A 24,820-nucleotide genomic window follows, 5' to 3' on the forward strand; every position below is an offset into this window, starting at 1 on the left:
TCACCTCGTTCTCCTCCTAACACAGACAAGAAAACAAAGGACTGAGTTTAAAATATATACAGATTTTGTTTTTTAAATCACAGCTTTGCCATGCTCATACTCTGATTTAACTATGACTAAAAATCAGGATCAAGGTTACTTACAGGATAGATGATGCTGCACAGTCTCTCAAAAATGAACACGGGTGTCCTGTAGTCATCCAGGTTGTATCTTTTTGCAGTTTCAATGCAAACCGCCATAAAAGCTTTGGTTTCAGATTCAGTGCCTTTGAACAAAAACATGAATGAAAAGGTTAGATAAACAGCATTAGTTTGGTGAAAATATGTTCAAATGTGTCTGTGCAGACCAGTAGTCATGTCCTCCAGCATTTCCAGCAACATGTCCTGAGTCTCGTCAATGAGTTTTGTGCGCTGCACCACCAGCTTTCTCAGACACAGGTAACCGTTGAGCACGGTGCCGACAAGTCTACTTTTAAAATGTCGCTTGATGGACTCAACTTCCACAAAAGAAGATAGTAATCCTGCAGGGAAAAAATACAGTTTCAATAGAAGTGTCAAAACACGTCACTATTAAAAAGTTTACAATTTATGTTTTTGTTGAATAACAAAAAAAATACCAGTCAAACTTTTCAGAGCGTAACCCTGCTGCAGATCGGTGCTCAGTGTAGCCTCTTCAAGAGCAAGCAGATTGGCAATTTCCTAAACACAGAAATAAAAGACAAAGTTTTGTCATATAGTTACACCATATACAGTGACTCCTCAATGCAATTACAGAGATATTTGTTGTTTTGTGCTAGCGTCTTAATAAATGGTACAGCACTTCTGAGTAATGAAATGTAGTACCAGCCCTTAAAGATGAACGGCTGCAAAAAACAAAATAAAAAAATACCTTGGTGATCAGGTTCCCGATGTAGGGGAGAACTCCTCGAGCAGCCAGATAGACTTTCCAGTGTGTGGGTTTGATCAGCTTTTGGTAGAGACCCAGATACTCCACAGCACACTCTCCAGCCACACTCAGCTCATCCAAATAACTGATACATAGATACAGAAACACATTCAGCTATTTGTGTTTTTAGGGTACCAGCCAACAACAGGTCAAGAGCTGGGTTTGTTTTCAAAATATTTTAAATTCTGTAAGAATTTTAGTTGTTGTTCATTGGTTTTTCTTTTTTTTTTTTTATTTAAAACTTCTTTACCTTCCTCACATAACACAAAGCAATAACTTCAGAGAACTGATAGAGAATCATACCTGGTTAGCAGATCCAGGACCTGCTGCTTGCGGCTGGGGATGGTTGTAAGAGCCTCAACAATGGTACAAGCTGCCTGTCTGGCTGCCTGAGTGGCAGGAGTAAACAGTACCTGCAATTTATGAAAGCTATGTTGTTATTCAAGTTTTTTATTACTGACATAATATACAGAAAAGAACATTCTCAAATAAAACAACCATCAATGTAGGGGCTAATTTTAATTATTTTCTTCACCTGCCGCAGCCAGTTGTTATGACTCAGTTTGAGCAGACGAGGAAAAAGGCCGTCGCCTTTCCTGGACCTCATGAACTGCTTCCATTTCCACACATACTTCTCGAGCAGATACTGCTTCCGCAACTCAACCTTTCCTTGTGGTTTGGACACTGTCTCCAGACCTAGGATAAAATCATAGTAATTAACAAACATATCATGAGCAAAAAATACCAAAATGTCCCATATGTTGTACGTATTGGATCCTTACATCTAGCTGGGAGACACTTTTTCCAGGCTTCATAAGAAGCTTTAGGATCTTTTTTGAGCCAGAGTTGAGCCTGTGCATGGATTTCATTACTGTAGGGCCGGACAGTGGTCAGAGACTCTGTAGCAGCATCCTTGAAACAAACAAGAAAAAAGGGATGCATTTAGTGAACGTCAGACAATGTTATTTCCTTAGCACTTAAACGATCAAAACAGATATTGATTTAAATCACAAGAGAGATAAAAGACAGACAGCCAACTTTGACAAGAAACCAATATATTTCCCTGGCTTCTTAGATAAATACCTTGTTCTTCTTGCTGGTGGGAGCAGGGGGCTTAATGAGCTTTTGCAGGATTCTTAGACACATAAGAGTGATGTTCTCCACCACCACAGGGGTCTTTATATTCACCGACATCAAGAACAGACTGAGAGCTGAGTTAAAAAAGGGAAAAAACAACCATTAAAACAAAAGAGCACAGTTACGACAAGTAGCAATAAGAGATAATATGCTGATAAAAAAAAAAACTTGCACTTTTCCTTTTAAGTGAAAAGAAATCAACTTACCACAGCGTAACCTCAACTCCCAGCATCCTCCCTCCTTAGAAATGGAGTCAGTCAGCAGCAGCATCTCATACTGCAGATTACTAACCTGTGGTGAAAAAAAAAACCATTTGTTTTTTTAAAACAAAGTCAAAGCACCATCATGTAGCTCTTTAGTCAATACTTTTGTAAACAACATTTATTCATTCAGCAAGAGCACATACCAAATCAGGATTGGCCCAGTGACCTTTGAGAGCTGCTGACACCTTGGCAATGATGAGATCATTCATCTGCTGAGTTGCTTCTGGATGATCTCTGAAGGTGAAACATATGACAAAAAATAATAATAATTATCATTATCATACACTTATTTTTTACCTAACAGGACTTAGATGTAGGGGGTATACCGGGTGAGGAGACAGACCAACTGGCGCACTTCCTCTCTCATGGCTGCTGTGCCACGTCGTAAGTTGTACTCAAACAGTTCCCTGATGAGTCCCTGCAGCACCAGAATCTGTCTGAGGGCAGGGTTAGTGGCCAGAGCACGCAGTAGTGTAATACAATGACCGGTGACGGCTGAAGCACAGCCATAACACTTGGTGGAGGACGTGTGGCCACAGCCCAGCACAGACAAGGCCCGGTACTGACTGGCAGTGAAGGTGGGCTGATGGCTGCTGCTGTTTCGGGATGACTTGGTGGCAGCTTCTCTCTGCTGGAGGTCATACTCCAGGAGTTCCTTGCGTGATGCCAGGACTTTCTGTAAACCAAAATAAGAAGAGTTAAAAATGAGTGCAGGATAAATTACTGTTTACTTGTACGAATGGTTTATAGAAAATAAGCATGAAAGTTCTTCTCTCACCTGTATAATCTTGGACAGTTCATCAAATGAGGTCTTGCAGTCACCACTGTACTCCTGAGCCAGCTGCTGGATGTACCTGTTCACGTTAGCAGAGGATGTTCCCAGTCCTGCTCCAGCCCCTGTATCATCCTGGAGGAACCAATGGTAAAAAGTAATATCTATGACTAAGTATTCATGTTATCTTTTTCATTTTGAATTTACATTCAAGCTTGTACTATTAAGAGATAAAGTGATTACTCCCCTTTTTAAAAATGCTACATCCGACACAGAAAAAAACGTGTAAATGTTGTCCATATGATGCTGACCTGTGGTTTTTCTGGTGCTGCCTCATTGACTTTAGACAGTAGACTTTCTAATTGTGGTCTGTGTCCCATCAGTTGGTGGTAGACTCTGTCAGCTTTGTCCAACAGGGTGTTGATGTTAGTCACGGCCTACAGAGACACAAGACAGGTCAGGTGGAGCAAAAAAGAAAAAACAAAGAACCAAAAGTCTTTCAGGAAAACCCATTTCTTCTGTTCAATTTCCAAAGAAAGTAATTTATAACTTTCAACATGCAAACAATTACCTTTTTCCTGTCCTCTTCATTTTCAATAGGATCCACAGCACAACAGGGTTTAGCGTACAGCATGAAGTCAAATCGTGCATACTTGCAAAAACCACAGGCGTTGCACAGGAATGGATCCTTTTCATCATAGTTGATTGACCTAAGTAGAAATCAACCAGGGTGAAAAAATGATATCAAAAATATTTTGCAGAACAACTTAAGAACCTGGCTGCTCACCTGCACTTGTGACACTGATACACATTCTCTCCACAATTTCCACACACTCCAGGGTTGGCAGGAACTGAGGCACTGCAGCGTGGACACTGCAGGGTCTCAGTGGAGGCTTGGTAGTTCTCATAAAAGTCAGAGAACTCAATCATGAGGTTGGAAGCAACAATAGGTAAAGGAAGGTCGATCTTCACCTCCGTCTGTCCAGGAGTGAGCTGAACTTTCTTAGCTTTGTGCCAACGAGCAGGCCTAAAAAACAAAGCAAAGAAAAGTAAAGAAAACACACCTCCGGTTAGAAATAGACACAGGCAGCTCTATTTAGACTTACTTGTTCTTCAGCTCCACAATGGCCTGCACAGTGCGGTTGTTGTAGTAAAGGTTGATAGTGCGCACCATTTTGGTGCGTTTGAGGTCACCGATCTTCACCGTGACTTTACTGATGGTGTGGCTGCCAATGAGTTTGACAACCTGCTGTGTGGTGGTGTAGCGGGTGTCTACTTTAATGGATGACAACTTGATATTCTGCAGAAAAAGAAAACACAAATGTTACCATTTCAAAGATCTATACCATACTGGTCTGGACTACTTTATAGCAATATGCACTTGCATTCAGCCTTAAACCTTTCTGCACTTTATTTCTCGAGTACAGTTTGTATAATTAATCAATGTTGTGGTACACATACTGAGAAGGGGACTTCTGGATTGTTGCAGACCAAACAGGGATCACTCTCCAAGTAAAATCCATCAAACTCCACTAAACCTGATAAAGTGCTGCAAAAGAGAACAAAGCAGATTTTTATGTTGGTGCATGAAAGCATTAATGTAAATATTTTCGAGGTTCCTTTGATGTAAATGTACTTGTAGATGTTGGAATTTGGATGATTCGTCAGGATATGGTTCTGTGCTCTCAGGATTTCGACAGCTTTCTGGGAATATTCCTTCAACTGCAAGATATAAATCGAACAAAAATTTTGCACTATTGTTTTCTGCTAAATACAAATGGACAATGTACACTGCTGCAAACAAAATATGTTTTTTGGCTAAAGAATGAGAATTTTTATCAAAGCATGGGCAATAAACCTAAATGATTAAAGAATCAATACAGCAATAGACATTTAAAAACATAATGAATGTAAGTTATAGGTTTTGTTCACAAAATAATATACCAGACAATATGCCATTTACAGACCTTTAACAAAGAGTTCAGTTTAAATAGCTGCAAACCTTTTTCTCTGTCTGAGGGGTTTTAAGTGAGAAGTATCCAAGCAGGTCCACAAACTGAGCAGCTTTGCGACCGTAAGCAGGGAGTTCTGGCCAGATAGCCCATGTCAATTCAAGCAACAGCTCCTGCTGAGATTTATTGGAATTCCTGCAGAGACAAAGGGAGATTTATTGCACAACAGTGTGCATGCATTAGTAAAAAAACACAGTGACACTGTTAACCTTTATCTTTGCTCACTGTAAAACGTGTTCAACTCTACCTGTAAATGTGGAGTGCCAGGCAGTGAGCTTGCCAGCGTACAGCTGATGAGTTAGACTCCAGGAGGAAGCAGCGCAAAAACTGGATGAGTGTCTCCTTGTCTGCAAACTTGTTAAGCTGACTGACCAGACCCATACAGAGCTGATCTTCCTGGCTGCCAACTCCATCACCTGTGGTCAATTCATAAAAAACACTCAGATCATTTACTTTAAAATTCTATCTATGTAAACAAAAAAACAAAAACATCTTAAGATTCTCAATGATCATAAAGAAAAGAATAAAGAAACTAGAAGAACTTTTTTTTGCACCCTTACCCTCTTTGTCTTTCTCCTTGTCCTCTTTTTTGCTCTTTTTACTTGAGGACTTGCTCTGAGAGGACTGAGACGTTCCTGTCTGTCCTGCTCCACTGGAGCCTCCAGAGAGTGTAGCAGAGCCAGAGTTTACCAACACCTTACTGCCACAGAGGGCACAGGAGAGAAGTTGCAGGAGCACTGGAGAAACTCCTTCATCAACCAGGAAGCTGACTTGAAGCAGGAAGTACAACACGGCTGGAAAAAGAATCAATCAGAGAAAATATATTATAAAATCACTGGTCTTATTTTATTCTGGAAATACAAGCAAATGTCTTACAATCATCTTTCATGCAGAACTTCTGCCAGTTGATTGTCCTCTGAGTGGCAATTTCAGCACAGGCCTTTAGGTGTTCCATCTAAACAAAGAGAAGAAGGAAAAAGACACGGGTTGCAAAGAGTAAAAATTGTAAAAGCATCACCTATAGCCAGCCACATACAACATACAAAGGTAGCTCCATATATTAGTTGATATCAAAGACACTTACCAGATTGATGAGTGTGTCATACTGCAGAGCTGACCCTGACGTGGCTGTGACCACACCAGCCCGGAGGAAAATGCCCTGTTCTTCCAGAAGCTTTTTGATGCTACGCATGTGAGAATCCAGAGTGTGCAGATCTCGCAGCTGACGGTATTTTTCCTTGGAGCCACAAATGAAGAGCAGCAGCTTCCTCACTTGTCTCCTGACAAATGGAGTCTGCTGGATCATCAGATACTGAGAAGAAAAGGGACACAAGTTTTGAGAATATGTTGATGTAGCAACTAAAAAGAAGACTGTGACCGTTTTAATTGCTTACTTCTGACAGAAAGTAGAACCAGGAGTGGTCAAAAACAGGAGGTGGGATTCGGGGGTTTGTGTCTGCAATCTTTTTTATTTGATACGGCAGCCTCAACACCATTTCAGTCAGTAGCTGAGAGTAGGCCTCAAACACATCAGAAGCATGTCCCTGTTGGATAATGAATAATATGGTCAATTCACATCAACAAACTGAAACAGGTTTCAATCAAAAGAACATTTACAAAACCAGGTACCTTGACATATTGGCGTAGGAAGAAAGGACTCATGTCAGGAGGAGAAGAGGCTGTGTGTGGACGTAGCAGCTGGCTGGTGGTCGTAGGCTCCTCTTCACCCTGTTGGCTCTTCCAGAACTCCAGCAGAGACTTAAGCACATGGAGACAGTAGTCGATAGAACCAAGGCTGAGTAGAGCTGTAGCTGTGGCATTGGAAATCAGAGAGGACGACTGGAGAGAGGGATGGAAAACATGTTCATTCATTTTTATTAATAATTTATAAATAATACTAAGTTAGGCAGAAAAAGATAAGAATATACCTCAGAAGAAGATTTTGAGCCTGATTTTGTTCGTGACATGAATACACTGAGCAGTCTCATGATGACCAGGTGAACTTCATTGATGGAGCTACGTTCATTTTTCTTTGACACATCCTGCAGAAGCATCACACTTACTTAGTAAAGCCTTTAAACAATTTTGATCCATTCTACAAAGACTGTACTTGCCTTCTTGTGCATGCCAAGCTCAGCAATGAGCTGTGCCAGCAGATCATCCAAGGCACCTTTATCCTTTTCATCTTCCCCATCCAGATCAGATGTCAACATGAGGATAACCTGCATGTAAGGAATGGCTTGGACGCCACCAACATTGTGGAGCTGTGAAAGGTGCTGAAGCAGACGCTCCAGGAGCATCAGACGGACCATGTGCAACCTAATTATTAAAAGAATTAATAAAAATGGGGTTATTTCCGATGCCAAGCACAGATAAACGCAAATAAAACATGAATACATTTAAAAAATACATCTTTCCTCACTGAACTAAAATGACACAAAGATGATAAAGCACAGTTCCCTAACTTTCAATCAAATCAAAATAATATTATTCACTTTCAGGGATTCTGACCTGTTGCTTGTATGAATGTCTCCCTCATTTTCTCCTTCTCCCTCTGAACCTTCACCTTCCTGCTGGGCTGTGGTGGTGCTAATAGCTCCAGTGCTGGAGCTCACACTGCCTGGTCCTGCAGGATGACCCTCCACTGCTGTGTCTCCATAGGCACTGCTGCGGCCAGACACTGTAGACATCAATGCACAATTATTAATGGGATTAAAAATACCTAAGATGTGATTACAAAAGTACAAAATACTATGAATAAGGTTTGGCTGTGTTTGTCAAAAAAAAAAAAGCCCACCACTGTGCTCCCCTGCGACTGAGTCGATTGCAGAACCTCCACTCTCTGAGCCCACACTGCCTCCGTGCTCAGCTGGGGAGGTCCGTAGTGTGGAACCATCAGTGGCAGCCGTGCTGCCCTCATCATCTGATGCTGGGGCTGAAATCAAAGCAATAGCTGTAACAGCAAATACACCGCAGTCATGTGACCGGGATACCTGACCTTTCTGTCATCAACTAACAGTTGAAAAAGAAATAAAACCATGTATAAACAATACAAACATAAAACATGCAGCACAAGCTATTTTTTCATTTTTAATTTACTTCAAACCGACAGATTTAGCACTACACACTATTTTAACATAGATAGTTGATACCTGACGCAGTTGTGTCTGACAGAGTGCCAGCATCCAGGGAAGAGGAACTTGGAGCCTGACCAGAAAGGCCAAGGCTTTGAAGACCCAGAGCACTGCTGCTGCTGCCTAAACATTTAAAAAGAAAAAGAATTGATAAAACCAACAACACTAGAGTTAATTTACCCTACCTAGTGAATACACTTGTAATTATTATTATTATTATATATATATATATATTTATTTTTTTTTTTCCCCCAATAAAACCAAAAATATATATATATATTTTTTTTTTTTTTTTTTTCTCCCAAACAAAAAAAATATATATATATATATTTTTTTTTTTTTTTTTTTCTCCCAAACAAAAAAAATATATATATATATATATATATATTTTTTTTTTTTTTTTTTTCTCCCAAACAAAAAAAATATATATATATATATTTTTTTTGTTTGGGAGAAAAAAAAAAAAAAAAAAATATATATATATATATATATTTTTTTTGTTTGGGAGAAAAAAAAAAAAAAAAAAAAATATATATATATATATTTTGTAATTTCTGGTAACTTGCCTTGTTGATCTTGCTGGAGGCTGAGCGCGATGGCAAGCTCTACCATAGTTTCATCATCTGCGTCAGGAGGGATGTCTAACATGGGAGGGAATCCCTCTGCTCCAGCTAGAAGAGCCTCCAGGGGAGATGGATTTCCATTATTGACATTCTCTGCTGTCTCCAGGACCATCGACTCAGACTAAAGAAGCAGCAATTGTAGAATTGTTATTTTATAGAAATGTCATTCAAAAGAAAGAAAACACCACCAAGAATTACTTTTATGGATAGAATATATATATCATAATAAAAGGTTGGTGTCTCACCGCCTGTTCTAAGCATTGACGTATTAATTTGAAAAAAGTTAAAGAAACAGATCAGCGTTGCACCTCTTTACTCACCACCATCTCAAAGTCTCCATGGTCCACTTCATTCTGCTCCTGACCCTCCTGCCTGCCTTCCTCTACTCCGGTCAACACTGATGACTGTATTTTGTCGTCCGCATCATCATCATCGTCATCATCTTTGTCTCCTGGTAAAACAAAGGGACCTTATAAGTTTAAAATCTATTTCAGACTATCAAAACCTTATCAAGAAAAATTAAATCATATGTCATTTGCTTCAGTAAAGAAACAAAGGTTACATTTAATGGCCCACAGTGTTACAGTCTACAAAATCTGTATATATAAACGTGAAATTTACCCATAGGTGTGTTAGATCGTGGTGGAGATGGAAGGGTCACATGTCGTCGTTTGTTCCTGGGTCTGAGAACTCTAATCAGTGCCTGCTTACAAGCAAAGCTCACAGATGTGTCCTGAAATTGTTCAAGAACAAAAAACAATTACCTGCTGGTCTGTCTTTTCCAACAGTGCTAACAATATTCTCACACTGAGTGCCTAATTTTGGTACTTACAGGACACAGTAGCATCTGCATGTATATTTTGGAGGCAATGTTAATGTAGTCCAATTCACACGTACAGTATGCATGGATAATGTCCACCAGGGCATTTACTGTTGCTTCCACGTGAGTCAAGCCTTGAAGAAGCACAGAAAATATGGTCCATATCAAACAACTGTCAACAAATTTTGACTCTTAATATGACCAAGCAAAAAAATCATTACCAGGCAGGCAAGCAGGAGCCAGGAAGGCATTTTTGGGTTTGAGTGCATGAAGTTTCCAGAAGTTATTCATCAGCTGTGTAATGAAACTACAGCTTTCGCCTTCTATACGTTTTTGCAAATCATCCATCATTTCTAAGTTAAGACAGGGGGAATTTAATTAGTTGAGGTTTGAACTTTCAGAAGAATAATTACTTTTAAAATCCATACAAAAAACAAACTTTTACCAGAGTCGTGATGCAGAGACTTGGATTCTGTAAAATGCACCAAGTTGTTGGGTCTCATGATAGCAATTGAGCGGGCAGTGATTACAAGTCTCTGGAAAACATCTGGGTCTAGTTCTCTGCCCTCACGACTGCTTGTGTTGAGACACTGGACAGCATTACTCAACAGGGACTGGTCCTAAAGAAGTGAAGAAAATGATTAGTTATACATGCATGGTTTTAATGAGGTAACTAATGTAACTGATGCTCTTTTAATTGTTAAATTAAATTGCAGTCTGACAGCCTTAAACTCCACCTTGTGGTTGTGGTAGGCAGTTCGACTGGTGTGTAGACTTGCAAGGAGACCCTTTGTTTGCTGTTGTACACCTGCTGGGGTTGGCATAGACAGCAACAGTGTGGCCAACTCCAGTGCTGAAACTTTATTCCTTTCCTACAAAAAAATTAAAATCAACCACCAAAGAATCTGATCACAACCAGAAATACCAGAAGTATTACATTCAAAATGTAAACATTAAAATGTTCAAAAGAATAGCATTTGTACACTTACTTTTTCACATGAGGAACCAACAGCAAAACAATTTTCCAAAGCCTCAAGGGAGCTGACCACCAACCTAAAATAAAAACCATGGATTATCATTTCTTCCACTTTACATTTTTACTTGAAACAAACCAAATTAAAATAAAATCTAAAAAATGTGCTATTCTAAATGTCACAGCAATACTTGATGCAAGAATACGTTTGGGAATAGTTTTTTTTGTGGTTTGTTTTTCAAGCAGGGATATGGTGCATGTTCACAGTCTCAAGCATGGACATGCAAGTTGCACACATTCACAAAACCATACAAACAGGCAGAGAAAGGGCAGTTACTAACCGGTCCAAAGTTGATAAGGACTCAGTTTCACAACTTTTTTGTGTGTTTTTGGGAGCAAAAGAAAAAAAGAACAAAAAGTGTGAGGATCACAGAAAGAAACAAGTGAAATTAACTTGATGACTAAGTCAAACGAAAGAGGCATGCAAGAAAAGATGATAACACAACAGCCATGCTCTAGATAGAGAACCCTACATCTTTGGTTCACCTTCGGGCGCCCTCATCTCCACCACCCCCCTCCCCCGACCCTCCCTCAAAAAAAGGAAAATCCCAAAAGTAAACCTATCCTGGTCAAACCATTTAAAGATAATCATTTACCCTAACACTACAAGTGTAAAGAAAGTATTTGTAATTTTTATAACATTAATGGATTGGGCAATTGTAGGAAACACTGATATTACAAAGTTTGTGAATACCCTAAACCAATGCCACATTCTAACCAAATGTGAGCCAAAATAATCTGAAGTTATCTGTAACCCCCCACAGTTAACTTTAAAGAACAAACATGCAAGTTCCTACCTCTCCAGAACAGTACCACTAGCAGCTGTGGGGGTAGCAACATCTCCATCAGTAGAACCATTGCCCTGGTTGAGGTTGGGACTGCAGACATTGTTGGTTGAAGAAGAAGAGAAGTCTTCTGGTGGATCCTCAGGCCAACCAAACTGCTCCTTGGTTTTACCGTAGATTTTGATTGAATCAAGCATTGTGACTCCAGCTGGATCAACAGATGCTCCAACTATTAAGAGAAAATGTAAATGGCAAAAGATGTGGTTATATAACCATCTGTGGCAAATCCAGTCATCCAAAAAGGTTTCACTCTTACTGAAGATAGAGAGCTTTTTGTCAGCCTGCAGAGCTTCTTCTCTGGTGAAAGGGAAGTCAAACCAGCGGGCTCTGGTCAGGTTAATCTGCATGGTACGCCCAAACACTTCCACATATGAAGGAGCCCTCTCTATGGCCTGAGTGCCAACCTGTACCCGCATGCCTGTCATCACCATGGAACTGTTGTTGTTGACAGCTTCAATTGTGAATCCACCAGGCTGGAACAAATAAAGTTGTTGAGTTTTTTTACTAATTTAGATCACCGTACATTTGTACAGCCAAAGAAAATAAAAACACACAGAAGTTACTGTGTTCTTACCTTTGTGTTGGCCACATACATTCCGGTAGAGTTGAGTCTGTGTTTGATCTGCTGTCCATTGTAGACCTGCAGCAGATCATTGCCTCCAAACTCCACCTCTGTCAACTGCTGGTTGTGCTCAAAAAAGTCCACGGGAAATGTCACCTGACTGGATGTCCGAGTGGCTGAAGGGAAGTCATCAAATTATAAAAGAATTACATTTATTACAATAACATTTTGCAAGTACAGTAAGTACAGTACAGCAAGTACAGTACAAGTAAACTTTTGCTAACAAAAAATGTCTTTAACAAACACCAACATTTGGGATATGGTGAAATTGTAGTAGTTTTTTCAGTTCAGCACTCCATTTAATAACTTAGTAATGTGATAAGAGAGATAGTTAAATGAAAGCTCACCATCTCTACATATAACTGAACAACAGTTACTGTATCACACAAAAGTTAACTTTGTTCTAAGAGCATGACGTTTCAAAACAGATAGTGTTCTCTTGTTTCCACCTCTGAGGATGGATCTAAAGGTTATGTATGTTATTGTGTTGCCATGCAAACTCACTGGTAGCCGCTGCTTTGCGCTTGCGTACTGGCTTCATGATGCTTATGCCACAGCTGGGCTGCAGTGAAGGCTGAAGCCAGTAGGAGGTGTTGTCCACATTTGCCATGTAGATCCGTAAGCTTCCATCTTCACAGAGAAGAATCATGGTGGTGCGCTGTTGTTCATTACTGGCTGTGTGTCGAATTGCCACCATATCTTGTATCTGCCAAAAGACAAAATGAGGGAAAAAAAATCAACAAGAGTGAAACATTCATTTGGAGAGAAAAGAGTTACATATTCTACCAAATCAATTCAGTTCTGAAATACACTTCTAAAATCACTGAAACAATGTATGGTTACCTTTGCTTTGGCAGGCAGAGTTTTAATCTCTTGGATCAGGAAAGTGTCAGGTTTGACCATGATCACCAAAGGGATGCCTGTGGTCTGTTGAACACAGCAGACCAGGCCTGGGTGGTTCATGACCTCAGACCACTGGCACAGAGCCGGGGACACCTTACTGCTACCTCCGTTAGATCTAAATCAGGAGAAAGTAGGATGAGACAATGTATAACATTTGTATCACTGGCTGGAGGTGTGGAAACGAATGCAGAACAGTTACCCTTTGATGTTGATGGGGAAGAGCCTCTGCACATCAGTGGTGCTGCGGCTTATAGTTGCAGCAAAGGACTTTCCTTGGCTGTAGCTGAAGAAAAGCATCTGCAGCACGTGTGAATAATAGACTGACACACCGCCTCCGGCAACCTGTCCGTTGCTATCCTGAAATCACAAAAAAAAAAAAAAAAAAGATTTTAGGCTGTTGCATACTTTTTAAAACATTATATCATGATTCTGGAGGCATAATTTAGTGGCTTAAATGTAAACCCCACTTACCTTGAGGTCTTCATGGTTTATCTCCAAAACGTTAGTGACATAAAAAGGTCCATGTTGAGCACTGCTGGATTCATCCATCACCTGTGTGTACATGTAACCTGCTGAAGACATGATGACGATGATATTCTTCCCCTCTTCGTTGAAAAGGAATGTAGCATCGCGAATCTTTGAACTTGGAAGCAGGAAGTAGTACATAGGACTAAGGGCGTCCACTGACAAGTCATATATCTGTAAACAGAAACAGAAAAGCAGACGTAGATGATTCAACAACAATTAATTCTTTCTAATCTAATATTCTAGCAAGAACCATCTAAATATATACCTTTACAAAGTCTGCAGTGATGATGGCAAGTTCAGTCTGTGAACCTGGTAACCAGACAGCTTTAATGATGAAGTTTCCTGTTGCCAGTTGTGGATGGAGGACCAGATGGTCTGATACAGACCCAGTGCTGCTAAATGTTAGTACATGGCAGTCCTGAAAAAATAAGTGACACATTAACAAAGATTAGCTGATTGTCATTTCCAAAAGCAATAAAATCAGTCCCAATTTCACTGACTGAGGCAGAGCTAATTTTCTGACCTTGAGGCCACACACAGCCAGGTAATCCTCGTTGCATGGATTGCCTGTAAGACTCAGGACAGTGAAGGGAACTGGTGCAGATGCCAGGCGGGTCAGTGTGAGTTTCCTCTTGCTTGAATCAGCTTGTTTCAGAAGAGTGGAAAGCTGAAGAACTGTTATCTAATAAACAAGGGGGAAAAGGGAATTTGTTTCTTCTAAAAACATACAGCAATGATTTTGTGATAAAACTGTTCCAATGAGTCTAACTTACCTTTCCCTTTTCATGACTGACTGCAAGGTGCTGTCTGCGGCCATGAGGGGAGGATAGAACACACATAGCAACACGCCGTAGGACATGTGCACTGATAAGCTGACGTATAGTTTGTCCCTGATCGCCACTGTAGTTCATCCTCACATTCTCAAATGCCCCTTCCTGAGAGCCAAGGGTGGGCACCTTAGTGAGAGAATAACTGACATTACCACTAAAACAAAATTGGGAGTATTTTCTTTACAATTCTTCAGATATTTTAAAAACTGTCCTACCATTAACTGGTCTGTCATTTCTACATTTTTGTCCTGCGTGTGCAGTTCATTGAGGGCTTGCTGAGCTCGGCTGCTGCTTCCCACTGCTGACGCCTGCTGGAAGTTAGTCTGGATGGCCTCCATCAGAAACATTAGCATTTCTAGTATGGCGGCTGCAGTGGATGAACCGACCTAGTGTGGACAGAGAGTCCAACAGAGTTAGTCACTAATCACTGTGTTGAACATGTATCAATATTCAGGGCAAAAGATAAGAATCACCAAAAGAAAATGATCATAACAGGTGCAGCAAAGACCAACACATTTTCCCTCACCACTTGTGCCAGCAGTTCTTCCTGACAACCCTCAATGCTTTTGCACACACTGCTCTTCTTGGGTCTGTCTTCATCCATTGGTTTTCCATCACATATTGTGACCTTTCCTTTGTCAGAGGGTGAGGCGTTCTGGGGGCGGATCGCACTCTCAGGCATACGCAACTCACTCTGGAATGCAGATGAATCTTTCAGGGTGGATCCCATGGTACTACTGGGACTGCGCTTGACCAAGGCCTGTAGATAGTGTAAAATGACAAAAGCAGATATTCAGCATAACAAAATAAATTATTGATTTTGTTGCATTCATAAATATTGATTTTAGTTGTAGTTTACAAAGCTATATTCGAAAGAAAACGTATATAACTGATACTTAACTGGTTTAACTGTTGACAAACTGAAACATGAATCATTAACTGTCGCAATACCAATAGCATACACATTTAATTAAAATTTGAATATAAAAAAATCACACTCCATTTTTACTGGCCAATTAAGTTCAAAAGACTATAACAGGACAGAAAGAATCTATACAAACATTATTTTAAACATCTTATCAGACAGATGAGAAACTGGAGGGAGAATGTAGTTGATGGTGTCCTTATTACAACATGCACATAACAAATCTAATACATAAGATTAACTAGGAAAACTGGCCTTTCATAGATTTAATACAGATTACATACAAGATAGCTATCATTTCTATCGTGGCTGTAGGCCACATATGTGGACTAGCTATCATCCTGAACGCATGAAATGACAGGATGGAGGTCAATGGGTAAATGACTTGCAAGCCAAAGTTACCGCTGTTGTTCTCTTCCCATGATGACCTGAGGTATTCGGTCTCACCTGGCAGCTGCCATCCTCTTTGGCACCGCAGTCACAGAAGAAAGAGCCATATTTGGCATAGGAGATCTCATGGTCTTTGTGACAGACCTTGGCGCACACTGTGCACACACCTACCCCATCCACCATCTTACAGGTGTGACAGTGGTACCTGCAAGTTAAAAAGGAAGGTCATGACTGTGTAATGATTCCCACTTTACTAGTTCTAAAATAGTTGTAGAGTATCTTGAAGCACATATGGGCTTATGGTTTTAGTATTTTTCAGTTCATAAATATCTAATATGATTTTAACATTCCAACAATTAAAAAAAAAATTAATAAATAAAAAAAATCTCAACAAATCTTTATTTACCAGTGCTGGTTCATGAATTCCTTTTGAGTGATGGTGAAGGTGCACAGTTTGTTGCATAGAGAGTCTTCATCCTGAAATAATAGTTGACATTTTAAAATGATGTATATTCTACAGAATTTTAAATTATTTTATTTTATTTTAATTTTATTATGTTTCAAGGTGAAAAAAATATATATTTAAGGGTAAGATCTCACTGAATCCTCTGCCTGGGAATCATCCTCCTCTACTGCAAGTTCTTCCACCCAGTCTGAGTCCACCTCCATGGCTTTCTCTTCCCCCTCCATCAACAGTGCTGTGGTGCCTTGTCCACTGCTTTGTCGCAAGGCATTCATGACATCAGCCAGATAAGAGATAATGTGGCATGAACACTCCAGCATGTTGGCATGCTGAAATCAGGAAATAAATATAAATCACTGGTTTAATAACACTGTTACAGAAGGCAAAATGTTTTTAAAGAAAGGCTAAACACAAAGTGAGCTTTAAGGATGTTAAACATCAAGTTCATCGATAGATCAAGTAGTAACATATATATATATATATATATATATATATATAATATATTAAAAATAATTACATAACTAACAACTTACCTTTCCTTGGGATACATTGGTGCTCACTTTTTCCACAACATTCTTCTGTGTTAGATACTTTTTGCTTAGAGGAAAGGATTTAGCAAAAACATTAATACCATGTAAATATTATTTTGTATTTGCATAGTTAGTAAATAAGTATTTTTTGTATTATTATTGGAATAGCTTAAATCATAACAATCAGCTCTTACCATCTGGTCAGCCAGTCAGTAGCTGCTCTGTGCAGTTGCAGGTGGCCGGCTCCCTGGCCAGCACTGGCCAGAGTGGCCATGATGACCATGAGTTCAGGAAAGCCTGTTCCATCTCCATGGGCCAACATATCTGTGGCCATAGGAATGAGCGTGCTGAGGAGGACAGTACAAACTCCTTCTCCCACCTGGCTGTTGTCACGAACAATGTGAGTGGTGAGCAGTTGTAGAAGCTGTCGGTTTTCCTGCACTATTTCCAGCTGATCTGAGTCTTTAGGTGTAGTAGCCGTCATACGTGTCAGCCATGACTGCAGACGAGAGGGTTCCACACAGGCTAACTGGGCCAGAGATCCACACAGACACAAGAGGCTGGGGTTTGGACTCTTCTCAGCTGAAAATTAAGGCAAGTTTGAGACAAATTAGAATAACAATTATATGATAGTAGAAAAATATGTAGAAACACTAACAAATTAAACTTACTGAGCTGGAACAGTTTTGTAAAGAACTTCAGCACTCTATTACAGAATTTTGCTGAAAGGTTTTCATTGGCTGTTGCCATCATAATCTGGACCAGATCACCACTGTAAAAATAAAAGGTTCACAGAACAGTTAAGACAATTCAAAACGTACATCATATGTGAAAAAATTTGCCAGAAGCGTTAGAAAGGCAGATACCTGAATGAGAAAAATTCTTCCATGGCTTTGCGGACTTGACTGCTCTCCAGCTGTTTCTCAAGGTACTGTAGGCATTCCTCAAGAATAGACTCATCCAAACCACTAAAGAAATGAGAACAAATATTGTAGGAAACACAAACACCACTAGTCTATTCATCAGGTATTACTTTGTACCTGTTGGGGTCTGAGTGATTAGCAATGATGTTGTAACACCCAGTCACCAAGCGCTCATAGATTCGGGCCAGAAAGGTGTCGGACTCCGATGGACCAAGAATGCGCTCCAGTGAGGTACTGCTAATCTCAGCAACACTCTCTGTGCTGCTCTCCAGCAGAAGAGGGAGCAGGGTCCGTACAACCTGTGTTGAATTCAGTTCCTCTGTGCTGAAGAGACAAGACCACAGCAATATTAAAATATACATATATGACTATACTGTTGATATGTTGTTGGTTGAATATAAAAAACAACAACGATTTTAAACAAATCAGGGACTCACACGATGATGTCACCAGTGAGGCGAATCAGTGAAAGTAGGATGTGTTTGAGAGAAGGGGCCAGATGTAAAGCCTGACAGCTCAGTGTGCCCAGATGAGCTGCTTGGATGGCACTGATGTAACTCTCTGATGGAATAGTGTCATTTGCAAATGCATTTCGCTAGAAACAAAAACAAAGATCTCATTCGGAATGTGGTTACAGTTGTAAAAAAACAACTCATAAATACCATTAATAATAGATAAAGGTCATTTATATAAATAAGTAAATTCTGACAAACTAAACCGTGAGCCTTATGTACCCAGGAGCCAATGTTGGGGAATTCATTGGTGTGGATGCCGTTCCAGTTCTCACATAATGCCTGTACAATTGATGGTAGGTTCTGCATAATGCTGTGACCTGAAAAATTAATGGTCCAGATTAAAACAGAAACATAATAAAAACAAATGTGTCATCTGTTTGACAATCCTTGAGTTACCATACCCAATATGTTAGCTTTGCACCGTGTAGAGCCAATCGCCAAAACTGCAGCATAACCTTGGCGCTTAGCATCTGTGAGCTTGTGCCCGCCTTCTTCTGTGATGTTCATTAAAAGATAAGATCTAGGCACATAAATGAATTCAATAATCCAATCAGTACATAGTAAGGACAAAACTACAGTGCTACAAAAGTGGAACTTATAGAGAAGCTATTGAAGCTAAAGCAATAGTTTATCACCTTGTAAAAGCCGTGTAAATGTCTGTGAGCTGTAGCGTTGCTGGCAGTAGGTTCTTTGTCAGCTCTGATGTTTTCTGGGTGTCTGCTTCAATGGCAACCTTGGACATGTGTTCATCCAAAGAAACCTGTACTTTAGAAAGGACTGCATCTAGTGTGTAGATAGCTTGTAAAGCAGGAAGCTGATGAAGTGGCACAATCGTGTTTGGGTCGACACTGGAGAAGGTGGAAATCTAGAAAACACAAAAAACACAATAAAATAGGCAAAATGTAAACAACAGGTTAACACTTCACTATTAACTCTTTTTTCTTTACCTGTGTGGCAATGTACTCTTCTGCTAACTCCACATCATATTTAACTGTACTGCACTTTGCAGCTGTCATCTCTACAAGAGAGGCTGCCTGGTCAGGCTTCATTCCCTGCTTCACCAACTGTTCCTGTCAGTGATAAAACAGACGAAAACATGGCTTAATGCACACTGACATAATAATGCTAACGAGTATATTTTAGAAAAATTAAAAATCTAAACAAATTAGCCATGAATCACTGTCAGTGACATCTAACCTTGATCCAGTTCACGTAGGTAGACACACGGAGACGTGAGGACCATCTCAGTGTGTGCAGGATATCACTCTCAAAGGAATCATTGGAGCCAGACTTTAGCTGCTCCATGAAGGCTTTTGAGGGTGGTAAAACTCCCAGGATCCTCCACAGAACTTGGAAGTAGTACTGCATGGAGCAGGCCTCCTGTGAATGGTTTCAAACATGGCAAAAAAAGATATGAAACATTTTAGAAAAACTGAAAAACAATAAAAAAAATATTATCAAAACATAAAGTAAGTTATGATGTGGCAGTTCTCACCACAGGAATGATTGGTTTGTTCTCTTGTCTTTTTGCTGTATCAAACTGAGACCCAGCCGTCAGGAGTGAGATGAGCCACGAATACAGATCATCGTATTTTACTGCTCCATTGAACAGCTTTGGAAATACCTACGAAAAGGGTAGTTTGTCAGGAAATTGTCAGGATTTTATTTATTATAGTCCACTTTTTCTGGTCAGGATATTTCATACTTTATAAGAAATCAAGTGGCAGATTCCGGGGCAGTCTGTATAGGACCCTCCCAGCACACACCAAACAAACTAAGCATTGTGGGAATTTGACAAAACCAATAAACTATTAACCTGATCTAACATATAAACTAATGGCAAAAACTTTGTTACCTTGCTGTCAAGTCTGCATACGTCATCTTCAGAAGCTTCAGGGGACAGAACGCAGTAGAATTTCGGCTGGACATTTGAATCTATAAATCACATGACAATAAAACAAAAAAGTTCAACTTAATACAGTGGACAGTAAAATGCTGCTGCTTAGAAGTATACCAGATTTTCTAAAACAAGGATTTGCAAAATGTCTTGACCAACAGGCCAGATTTATGCAAAAACATAAGTGGCTAAAAGAAGAAAATTTTCCTTAGTGGTTATACCTGGTGAACAATGTTTGGTCCAGTTCTCTTCTACCTCTTTGAAGCTGTAGTAAAGTGGGAGACTGTTGCGTTTGCTGCCCTCCTGAGCAGAACCCGATCCAGTGGATGGTGGTGTCAAGAGGTTGTACTGCACCTATTATTATCAATGGTAATAGGATGCAAGTTCAGAATTCAGCAAACCATCAAAACAGGAAAAAAAAAGGTTAAACAATAAAATCCAACCTGTTCAAAAAGATAGAGGGGAGCCTTTGAGTAGTGGCGTATCAGGTAGTCAAAAACCAGCAGAAGACGGGCCAGATTAAGAGGGACCGTCTTCAGGTGCGAGTCTTTGCTTTGAGCCACTTCAGTGATGGCCTGAGTGACAAGGGTGAGAATTGACCGTCGGCCACGCTCTGACAGATTGTGGAAAAGCAGCAGCAGAAGTTGAAGGTGCTCCACATTGAGGTCATCGTCCCCATGAACTGAACCCTGAATGGCATGCTGCTTCAGAGTTCCCAGAAACCTGATGTCAAAAAGTAAAAAAGTACAAGAAAAAAATTAAATAGATATCTGCAATTGTATGTGACACTCATTAAATTGCACTTGGTATTACCAACTGATCTTTACTGTAAGAGTTGAAAATAAAAACCAACCAAAACAGACCAACAACACACCTTTCCCAGACTTTCATACACTCTGGCACATCTGGTTCTCCTTGCACGCTGGCTTTGTGCTGCCATATTAAAAGAAGTCTGGAGAGGACTGACAGTGACTGTGGATGAATATACAGAGGCCAGGGACCCTCGGAAAATGGTGCAACGCCTAACTGCTGAAGCAAGGTGTTCTGGAAAAGACAAAAAGTACAGGAATAAGTCACATTTAATGGTAAACTTTTAACCTTTGACAACTTAGTGTTATCTCACCTGCAAGGCTGGGGATGGAAGGTCTGACGTCACCAAAGTGTGGTTGAAGTGATACAGTGCCAGAGAAAACACATCATCTGAGGAACCTTAAATTAAATAAAGAAAAGAACAAAATGTGATTAATGATGATGCTGTTGCATTTCTGTAAGTCTCAGTTGAGTTCAGCTGTACCTTTGACATCTTTGTCCACATCTTTGATGATACTGGCTAACGTAGCCATGTGCTGCTCTGTCAGAGACACACTCAGGTAGTTGCGGATAAAGTTGTTCCTGGAGTTCAGCATTGAGGTGGTGATGAAGTTTAAAATGCTGGAGGCTAAACTAAGGAACTACAAATGGGAAAAACAGGTTACAGCATAAAGGGTAACAGTTGTGTATGCCACAAATAAAAGGCCCCTTTGAATCATAACAACATTTTCTAATTTAGCAGCATTATTCTGTTGGTTGTTGTTTGTTAGTGTTCTTACCAGCTCTGGATCTTTACGTCCAGCCAAAATGTTGCCGTTCTCACTCGGATTCTGTTTGCTGGGGCTCTTTAGTCGGGGTGAGGTCTCTAGAGGTGGAAGTGGAGGTGGTGGTGGTGGAGCCACCTTGTCTTTGGTGGGTGAAAATGTCTCCTCAAACCAAAGCCCTAAGATGGGATCACTGTCATCATCTAGAAGAAAAAAATTCAGGAAAAAATATTTATGTGAAGTTTTGTGATTTAAAAATGATACAGGAGTAATGGGGCATGGGTCGCAGAATCATCAAGAGGCACAAAGTACAAAGCTTCAAACTGGTTCATGACACCTACAGCACTGTGCAGACACGAGGCAAACACTTCAGTAAACAGGTGAACATATATGAATTTTCTGTTGGTGAATATCCACTTAAAGGAAGACAGTGCTTGTTACAGGGTTATGTTTAAAGCAGAAACTTACTTATTATGTTGTTCTTGTGTTATAACTAGGGCTGTGGAATTATTCATATTTTGTTATTTGATTTATCACAGGCTACCTCTGAATTAACCATGAATCGCTATGATTAAATGAGCTAGATCAATTTTTATGTCAAACATTAACTTAAAAAAATATTAATCAGTCTACAGTACCCAATCATTTATTCAGCAGTGTAATTTAGCAAAAACACGTGCTGAGCATTGAGTTGGTATTTTAAGCTTGAAAAGCTTTATTGAAACAAAAACTTCCTGCACTGTGTTGACTAGTTTATTAGCTATCCATGAGAACAACAACGGATGGAGTCCTTTTCATTCTGCTTATGTGATAAAATGGTGTAACATTTAAAAATGATTAATTTTAAAAGTCAATAGTCCTGGTTAACATATTCATTTTGACAGCCCTAGTTATTATTGTTGAATGGAAGTTGTATCTAAAGTAAAGCCCAATTACAGCAGCAGCATTAGAATCAACTAGTTCCTGGAAACAAAAAATAAATAAATTATGAACTGCAATAATGGATTTTCTACACTCTCCTGGAACACATCAACTTTCTCTACAAATCAACACATGATTTTAATTTTCAGACAACAATGACGATGTTTGGGCATAGGCTCAATCATATAAGGAACTGAGTTGTTTTTTTGTTTTTTTTTCAACAATAACCCATCTTTGCTTCTATGACAATAAACACAAACAGTGTTTGTCAGGAAAAGCCAATGACCAGAACAAACCTCAGACTATCTGAACACTATCTGCTCCACTCTTGATGAAAGCTTGGTTCAACAACTGCCTGTTATTTATTTACATCCGATATTGAAATCCACTAAACCCTCACCTTTAGCCTATTATCAAGGATGGTTTCCTTACCAGGCCATCCAGGGCATCTAATCAGACTGCAGAAATTTAACCTCACAATAGCACTTTAAGTTGATATTCACAATTGCATGCAACATACAAAAATCATACCTATTCAGGTGACAGCAAGACGTAGCATAGGTGTGTTTAAGCTCATTGTTTACAAGCACAACTTGGATTTTTTTAAATCAAGAATAATACCACTGTTTTAATGGGGTCATTGCAGTATTGCCAGGGCTTGATATAATCTGTAAAATATATTTGCATAGAATATCTACAGAGGGATTAGGGTGATATCTTAAATGTTTGCTATTAGCAATGATGTAAACAATGGCTATCACAAACAGCTTGCGAAATCAAGAATATTTACTTAATTTATTTCACATATGAAAAAAGCTTTTAACATTATGTAGCTGTTTTCATGATTGCTTGTATTGACAATGAGCTCCCACATGTTAGGACCACTGGTATTATCCTTTGAATCCTACTAAGCCACAGATGAGTCTCTTTGACAAGAAAAAAAAACAATTGCAAGTCAATTTCATAGGTGTGTTTTTAGGGACACGGGTTGCTTTGCCAAAGCCTTGTCACCTGTGGCTCTGTCATTTTCTATGTTATTAGGACCACCGCTCATAGCCTCAACTGTGAGACATACAGTAACAAAAATGAATCTAGGACAGTGAAGTGGACACTTCTGTGACCCCAGGACAGAAAATGCTGACCTGAAACACAAGCTGCACTTGTCTTCTCCTGTCTTCTCTCTGCTGAAATAGTAGACACTGTGAACTACACTGTCATTGTGAGGGATAAAAAATATTCATTTGCTACAGTGTGTGTGTGTGTGTGTGTGTGTGTGTGTGTGTGTGTGTGTGTGTGTGTGTATTGACCCTTCTGACCCTTCTTACTGATGCTTGAATGACCCGATAAAAGTACTTCAACACGTCCCCCATACAGCTCAGCACCAGCTTTGTTGTTGACATATAACACAACGTCTCTGTATCAAGTGCCCCACAGTGTGATAGAAGGAAATTTGAAACAGCCTTTGTGGTATTTAGTAATTGGTCTCTTTGGTCTATTTATAAGGAGACTACGGGTTGGCCTTTCTTTACTTCTACAGTCAAATGTTTCTAAATGTTTTATAGAATAACTTTTAGTTATTTTTTTCATCTTATTCAAAATTAATCCTGCATTTCCTATGCATTTTTACATTGTGTGACTGAATGTCAGAAATTGTTGCCATTTGATATGCTAACTGCTTTCAGGAGAGTGAGGATTTACCTTGACTGCTGTCCTCCTCTGTGCTGCTGAAATCATCTTCATAGTAAGTGTTTGAATCTGTAGAAGCGCTAGCATCACTACTGACTGAGCCCTTCCTCTGCCGCTGGAGAACACAAGCCTGAAGGCAGGGAGTTAAAACACAATATTAAAGCAATTGCAAACTTTTTAGAAATAGGGACAGTGTTTGAGGAGCTGTGTATAGAAGATGACATGGGACCTGAAAAACACTCAACTGTTCAACAGTCATATGAACGATGAAACAGGTAGATACACAAGTGACTGTACCTTCTTATAGGAGGTGGAGAGAAGTGTGAAGAGCAGATTTGTCAGAGGCACAGAGTCAATGAGTCTTTGGACCCTCTGGATGGAAGTGCTCTGTGCCATGATGCTGAGCTCAGCGGGAGGTCCATCACTTGCCCATCCCTACAAAAAAGGAAATTGTGTTAATTTTGTGGGTTTTTATTAATAAAAAAAAGATGCTACAGTGCTTTTTCAGCATCATAACTGAGAAATAGTT

At 39.7% G+C, this 24,820-nt stretch overlaps 2 protein-coding genes across 4 annotated transcripts in view; both read right to left on the reverse strand.

Moving 5' to 3' along the window:
* LOC103384526 (ER membrane protein complex subunit 3-like) overlaps positions 1–24,820 on the reverse strand; it is a 629,629-nt gene that overhangs the window by 271,326 nt on the left and 333,483 nt on the right. The gene's annotated exons all lie outside the window — the stretch shown is intronic.
* The window catches only part of ubr4 (ubiquitin protein ligase E3 component n-recognin 4), a 35,944-nt gene that overhangs the window by 5,927 nt on the left and 5,197 nt on the right, over positions 1–24,820 (reverse strand). The window contains exons 13-87 of the mRNA XM_025059672.1: positions 24,589–24,726; positions 24,304–24,421; positions 21,700–21,887; positions 21,405–21,561; positions 21,234–21,319; positions 20,985–21,154; positions 20,554–20,833; positions 20,332–20,464; positions 20,069–20,148; positions 19,709–19,837; positions 19,411–19,593; positions 19,161–19,283; positions 18,849–19,078; positions 18,615–18,733; positions 18,433–18,530; positions 18,136–18,293; positions 17,816–18,022; positions 17,642–17,743; positions 17,447–17,547; positions 16,970–17,357; positions 16,779–16,842; positions 16,383–16,574; positions 16,189–16,259; positions 15,840–15,987; positions 14,994–15,227; positions 14,683–14,853; positions 14,411–14,593; positions 14,161–14,319; positions 13,903–14,055; positions 13,581–13,808; positions 13,309–13,466; positions 13,050–13,224; positions 12,711–12,912; positions 12,159–12,322; positions 11,841–12,057; positions 11,537–11,753; positions 10,696–10,759; positions 10,444–10,578; positions 10,152–10,326; positions 9,928–10,059; positions 9,719–9,840; positions 9,508–9,619; positions 9,207–9,337; positions 8,830–9,007; positions 8,282–8,386; positions 7,927–8,064; positions 7,641–7,809; positions 7,244–7,448; positions 7,058–7,171; positions 6,759–6,968; positions 6,524–6,673; positions 6,214–6,441; positions 6,006–6,084; positions 5,690–5,923; positions 5,377–5,545; positions 5,120–5,264; positions 4,754–4,839; positions 4,579–4,666; positions 4,224–4,417; positions 3,905–4,144; positions 3,689–3,827; positions 3,429–3,554; positions 3,124–3,252; positions 2,672–3,021; positions 2,489–2,579; positions 2,289–2,373; positions 2,029–2,156; positions 1,728–1,857; positions 1,481–1,641; positions 1,249–1,358; positions 889–1,030; positions 617–698; positions 347–520; positions 140–265; positions 1–10 (exon numbers count right to left, since the gene is read on the reverse strand). The exon at positions 1–10 is cut by the window's left edge and continues 184 nt beyond it. Of these exons, the coding sequence (XP_024915440.1) occupies positions 1–10; positions 140–265; positions 347–520; positions 617–698; positions 889–1,030; positions 1,249–1,358; positions 1,481–1,641; positions 1,728–1,857; positions 2,029–2,156; positions 2,289–2,373; positions 2,489–2,579; positions 2,672–3,021; positions 3,124–3,252; positions 3,429–3,554; positions 3,689–3,827; positions 3,905–4,144; positions 4,224–4,417; positions 4,579–4,666; positions 4,754–4,839; positions 5,120–5,264; positions 5,377–5,545; positions 5,690–5,923; positions 6,006–6,084; positions 6,214–6,441; positions 6,524–6,673; positions 6,759–6,968; positions 7,058–7,171; positions 7,244–7,448; positions 7,641–7,809; positions 7,927–8,064; positions 8,282–8,386; positions 8,830–9,007; positions 9,207–9,337; positions 9,508–9,619; positions 9,719–9,840; positions 9,928–10,059; positions 10,152–10,326; positions 10,444–10,578; positions 10,696–10,759; positions 11,537–11,753; positions 11,841–12,057; positions 12,159–12,322; positions 12,711–12,912; positions 13,050–13,224; positions 13,309–13,466; positions 13,581–13,808; positions 13,903–14,055; positions 14,161–14,319; positions 14,411–14,593; positions 14,683–14,853; positions 14,994–15,227; positions 15,840–15,987; positions 16,189–16,259; positions 16,383–16,574; positions 16,779–16,842; positions 16,970–17,357; positions 17,447–17,547; positions 17,642–17,743; positions 17,816–18,022; positions 18,136–18,293; positions 18,433–18,530; positions 18,615–18,733; positions 18,849–19,078; positions 19,161–19,283; positions 19,411–19,593; positions 19,709–19,837; positions 20,069–20,148; positions 20,332–20,464; positions 20,554–20,833; positions 20,985–21,154; positions 21,234–21,319; positions 21,405–21,561; positions 21,700–21,887; positions 24,304–24,421; positions 24,589–24,726 (11,510 nt within the window). The remainder of the gene's footprint in view (positions 11–139; positions 266–346; positions 521–616; positions 699–888; positions 1,031–1,248; positions 1,359–1,480; positions 1,642–1,727; positions 1,858–2,028; positions 2,157–2,288; positions 2,374–2,488; positions 2,580–2,671; positions 3,022–3,123; positions 3,253–3,428; positions 3,555–3,688; positions 3,828–3,904; positions 4,145–4,223; positions 4,418–4,578; positions 4,667–4,753; positions 4,840–5,119; positions 5,265–5,376; positions 5,546–5,689; positions 5,924–6,005; positions 6,085–6,213; positions 6,442–6,523; positions 6,674–6,758; positions 6,969–7,057; positions 7,172–7,243; positions 7,449–7,640; positions 7,810–7,926; positions 8,065–8,281; positions 8,387–8,829; positions 9,008–9,206; positions 9,338–9,507; positions 9,620–9,718; positions 9,841–9,927; positions 10,060–10,151; positions 10,327–10,443; positions 10,579–10,695; positions 10,760–11,536; positions 11,754–11,840; positions 12,058–12,158; positions 12,323–12,710; positions 12,913–13,049; positions 13,225–13,308; positions 13,467–13,580; positions 13,809–13,902; positions 14,056–14,160; positions 14,320–14,410; positions 14,594–14,682; positions 14,854–14,993; positions 15,228–15,839; positions 15,988–16,188; positions 16,260–16,382; positions 16,575–16,778; positions 16,843–16,969; positions 17,358–17,446; positions 17,548–17,641; positions 17,744–17,815; positions 18,023–18,135; positions 18,294–18,432; positions 18,531–18,614; positions 18,734–18,848; positions 19,079–19,160; positions 19,284–19,410; positions 19,594–19,708; positions 19,838–20,068; positions 20,149–20,331; positions 20,465–20,553; positions 20,834–20,984; positions 21,155–21,233; positions 21,320–21,404; positions 21,562–21,699; positions 21,888–24,303; positions 24,422–24,588; positions 24,727–24,820) is intronic.

The sequence above is a fragment of the Cynoglossus semilaevis genome, chromosome 10, assembly GCF_000523025.1.
Source record: "Cynoglossus semilaevis isolate Cse_v1.0 chromosome 10, Cse_v1.0, whole genome shotgun sequence".
NCBI lineage: Eukaryota > Metazoa > Chordata > Actinopteri > Pleuronectiformes > Cynoglossidae > Cynoglossus > Cynoglossus semilaevis.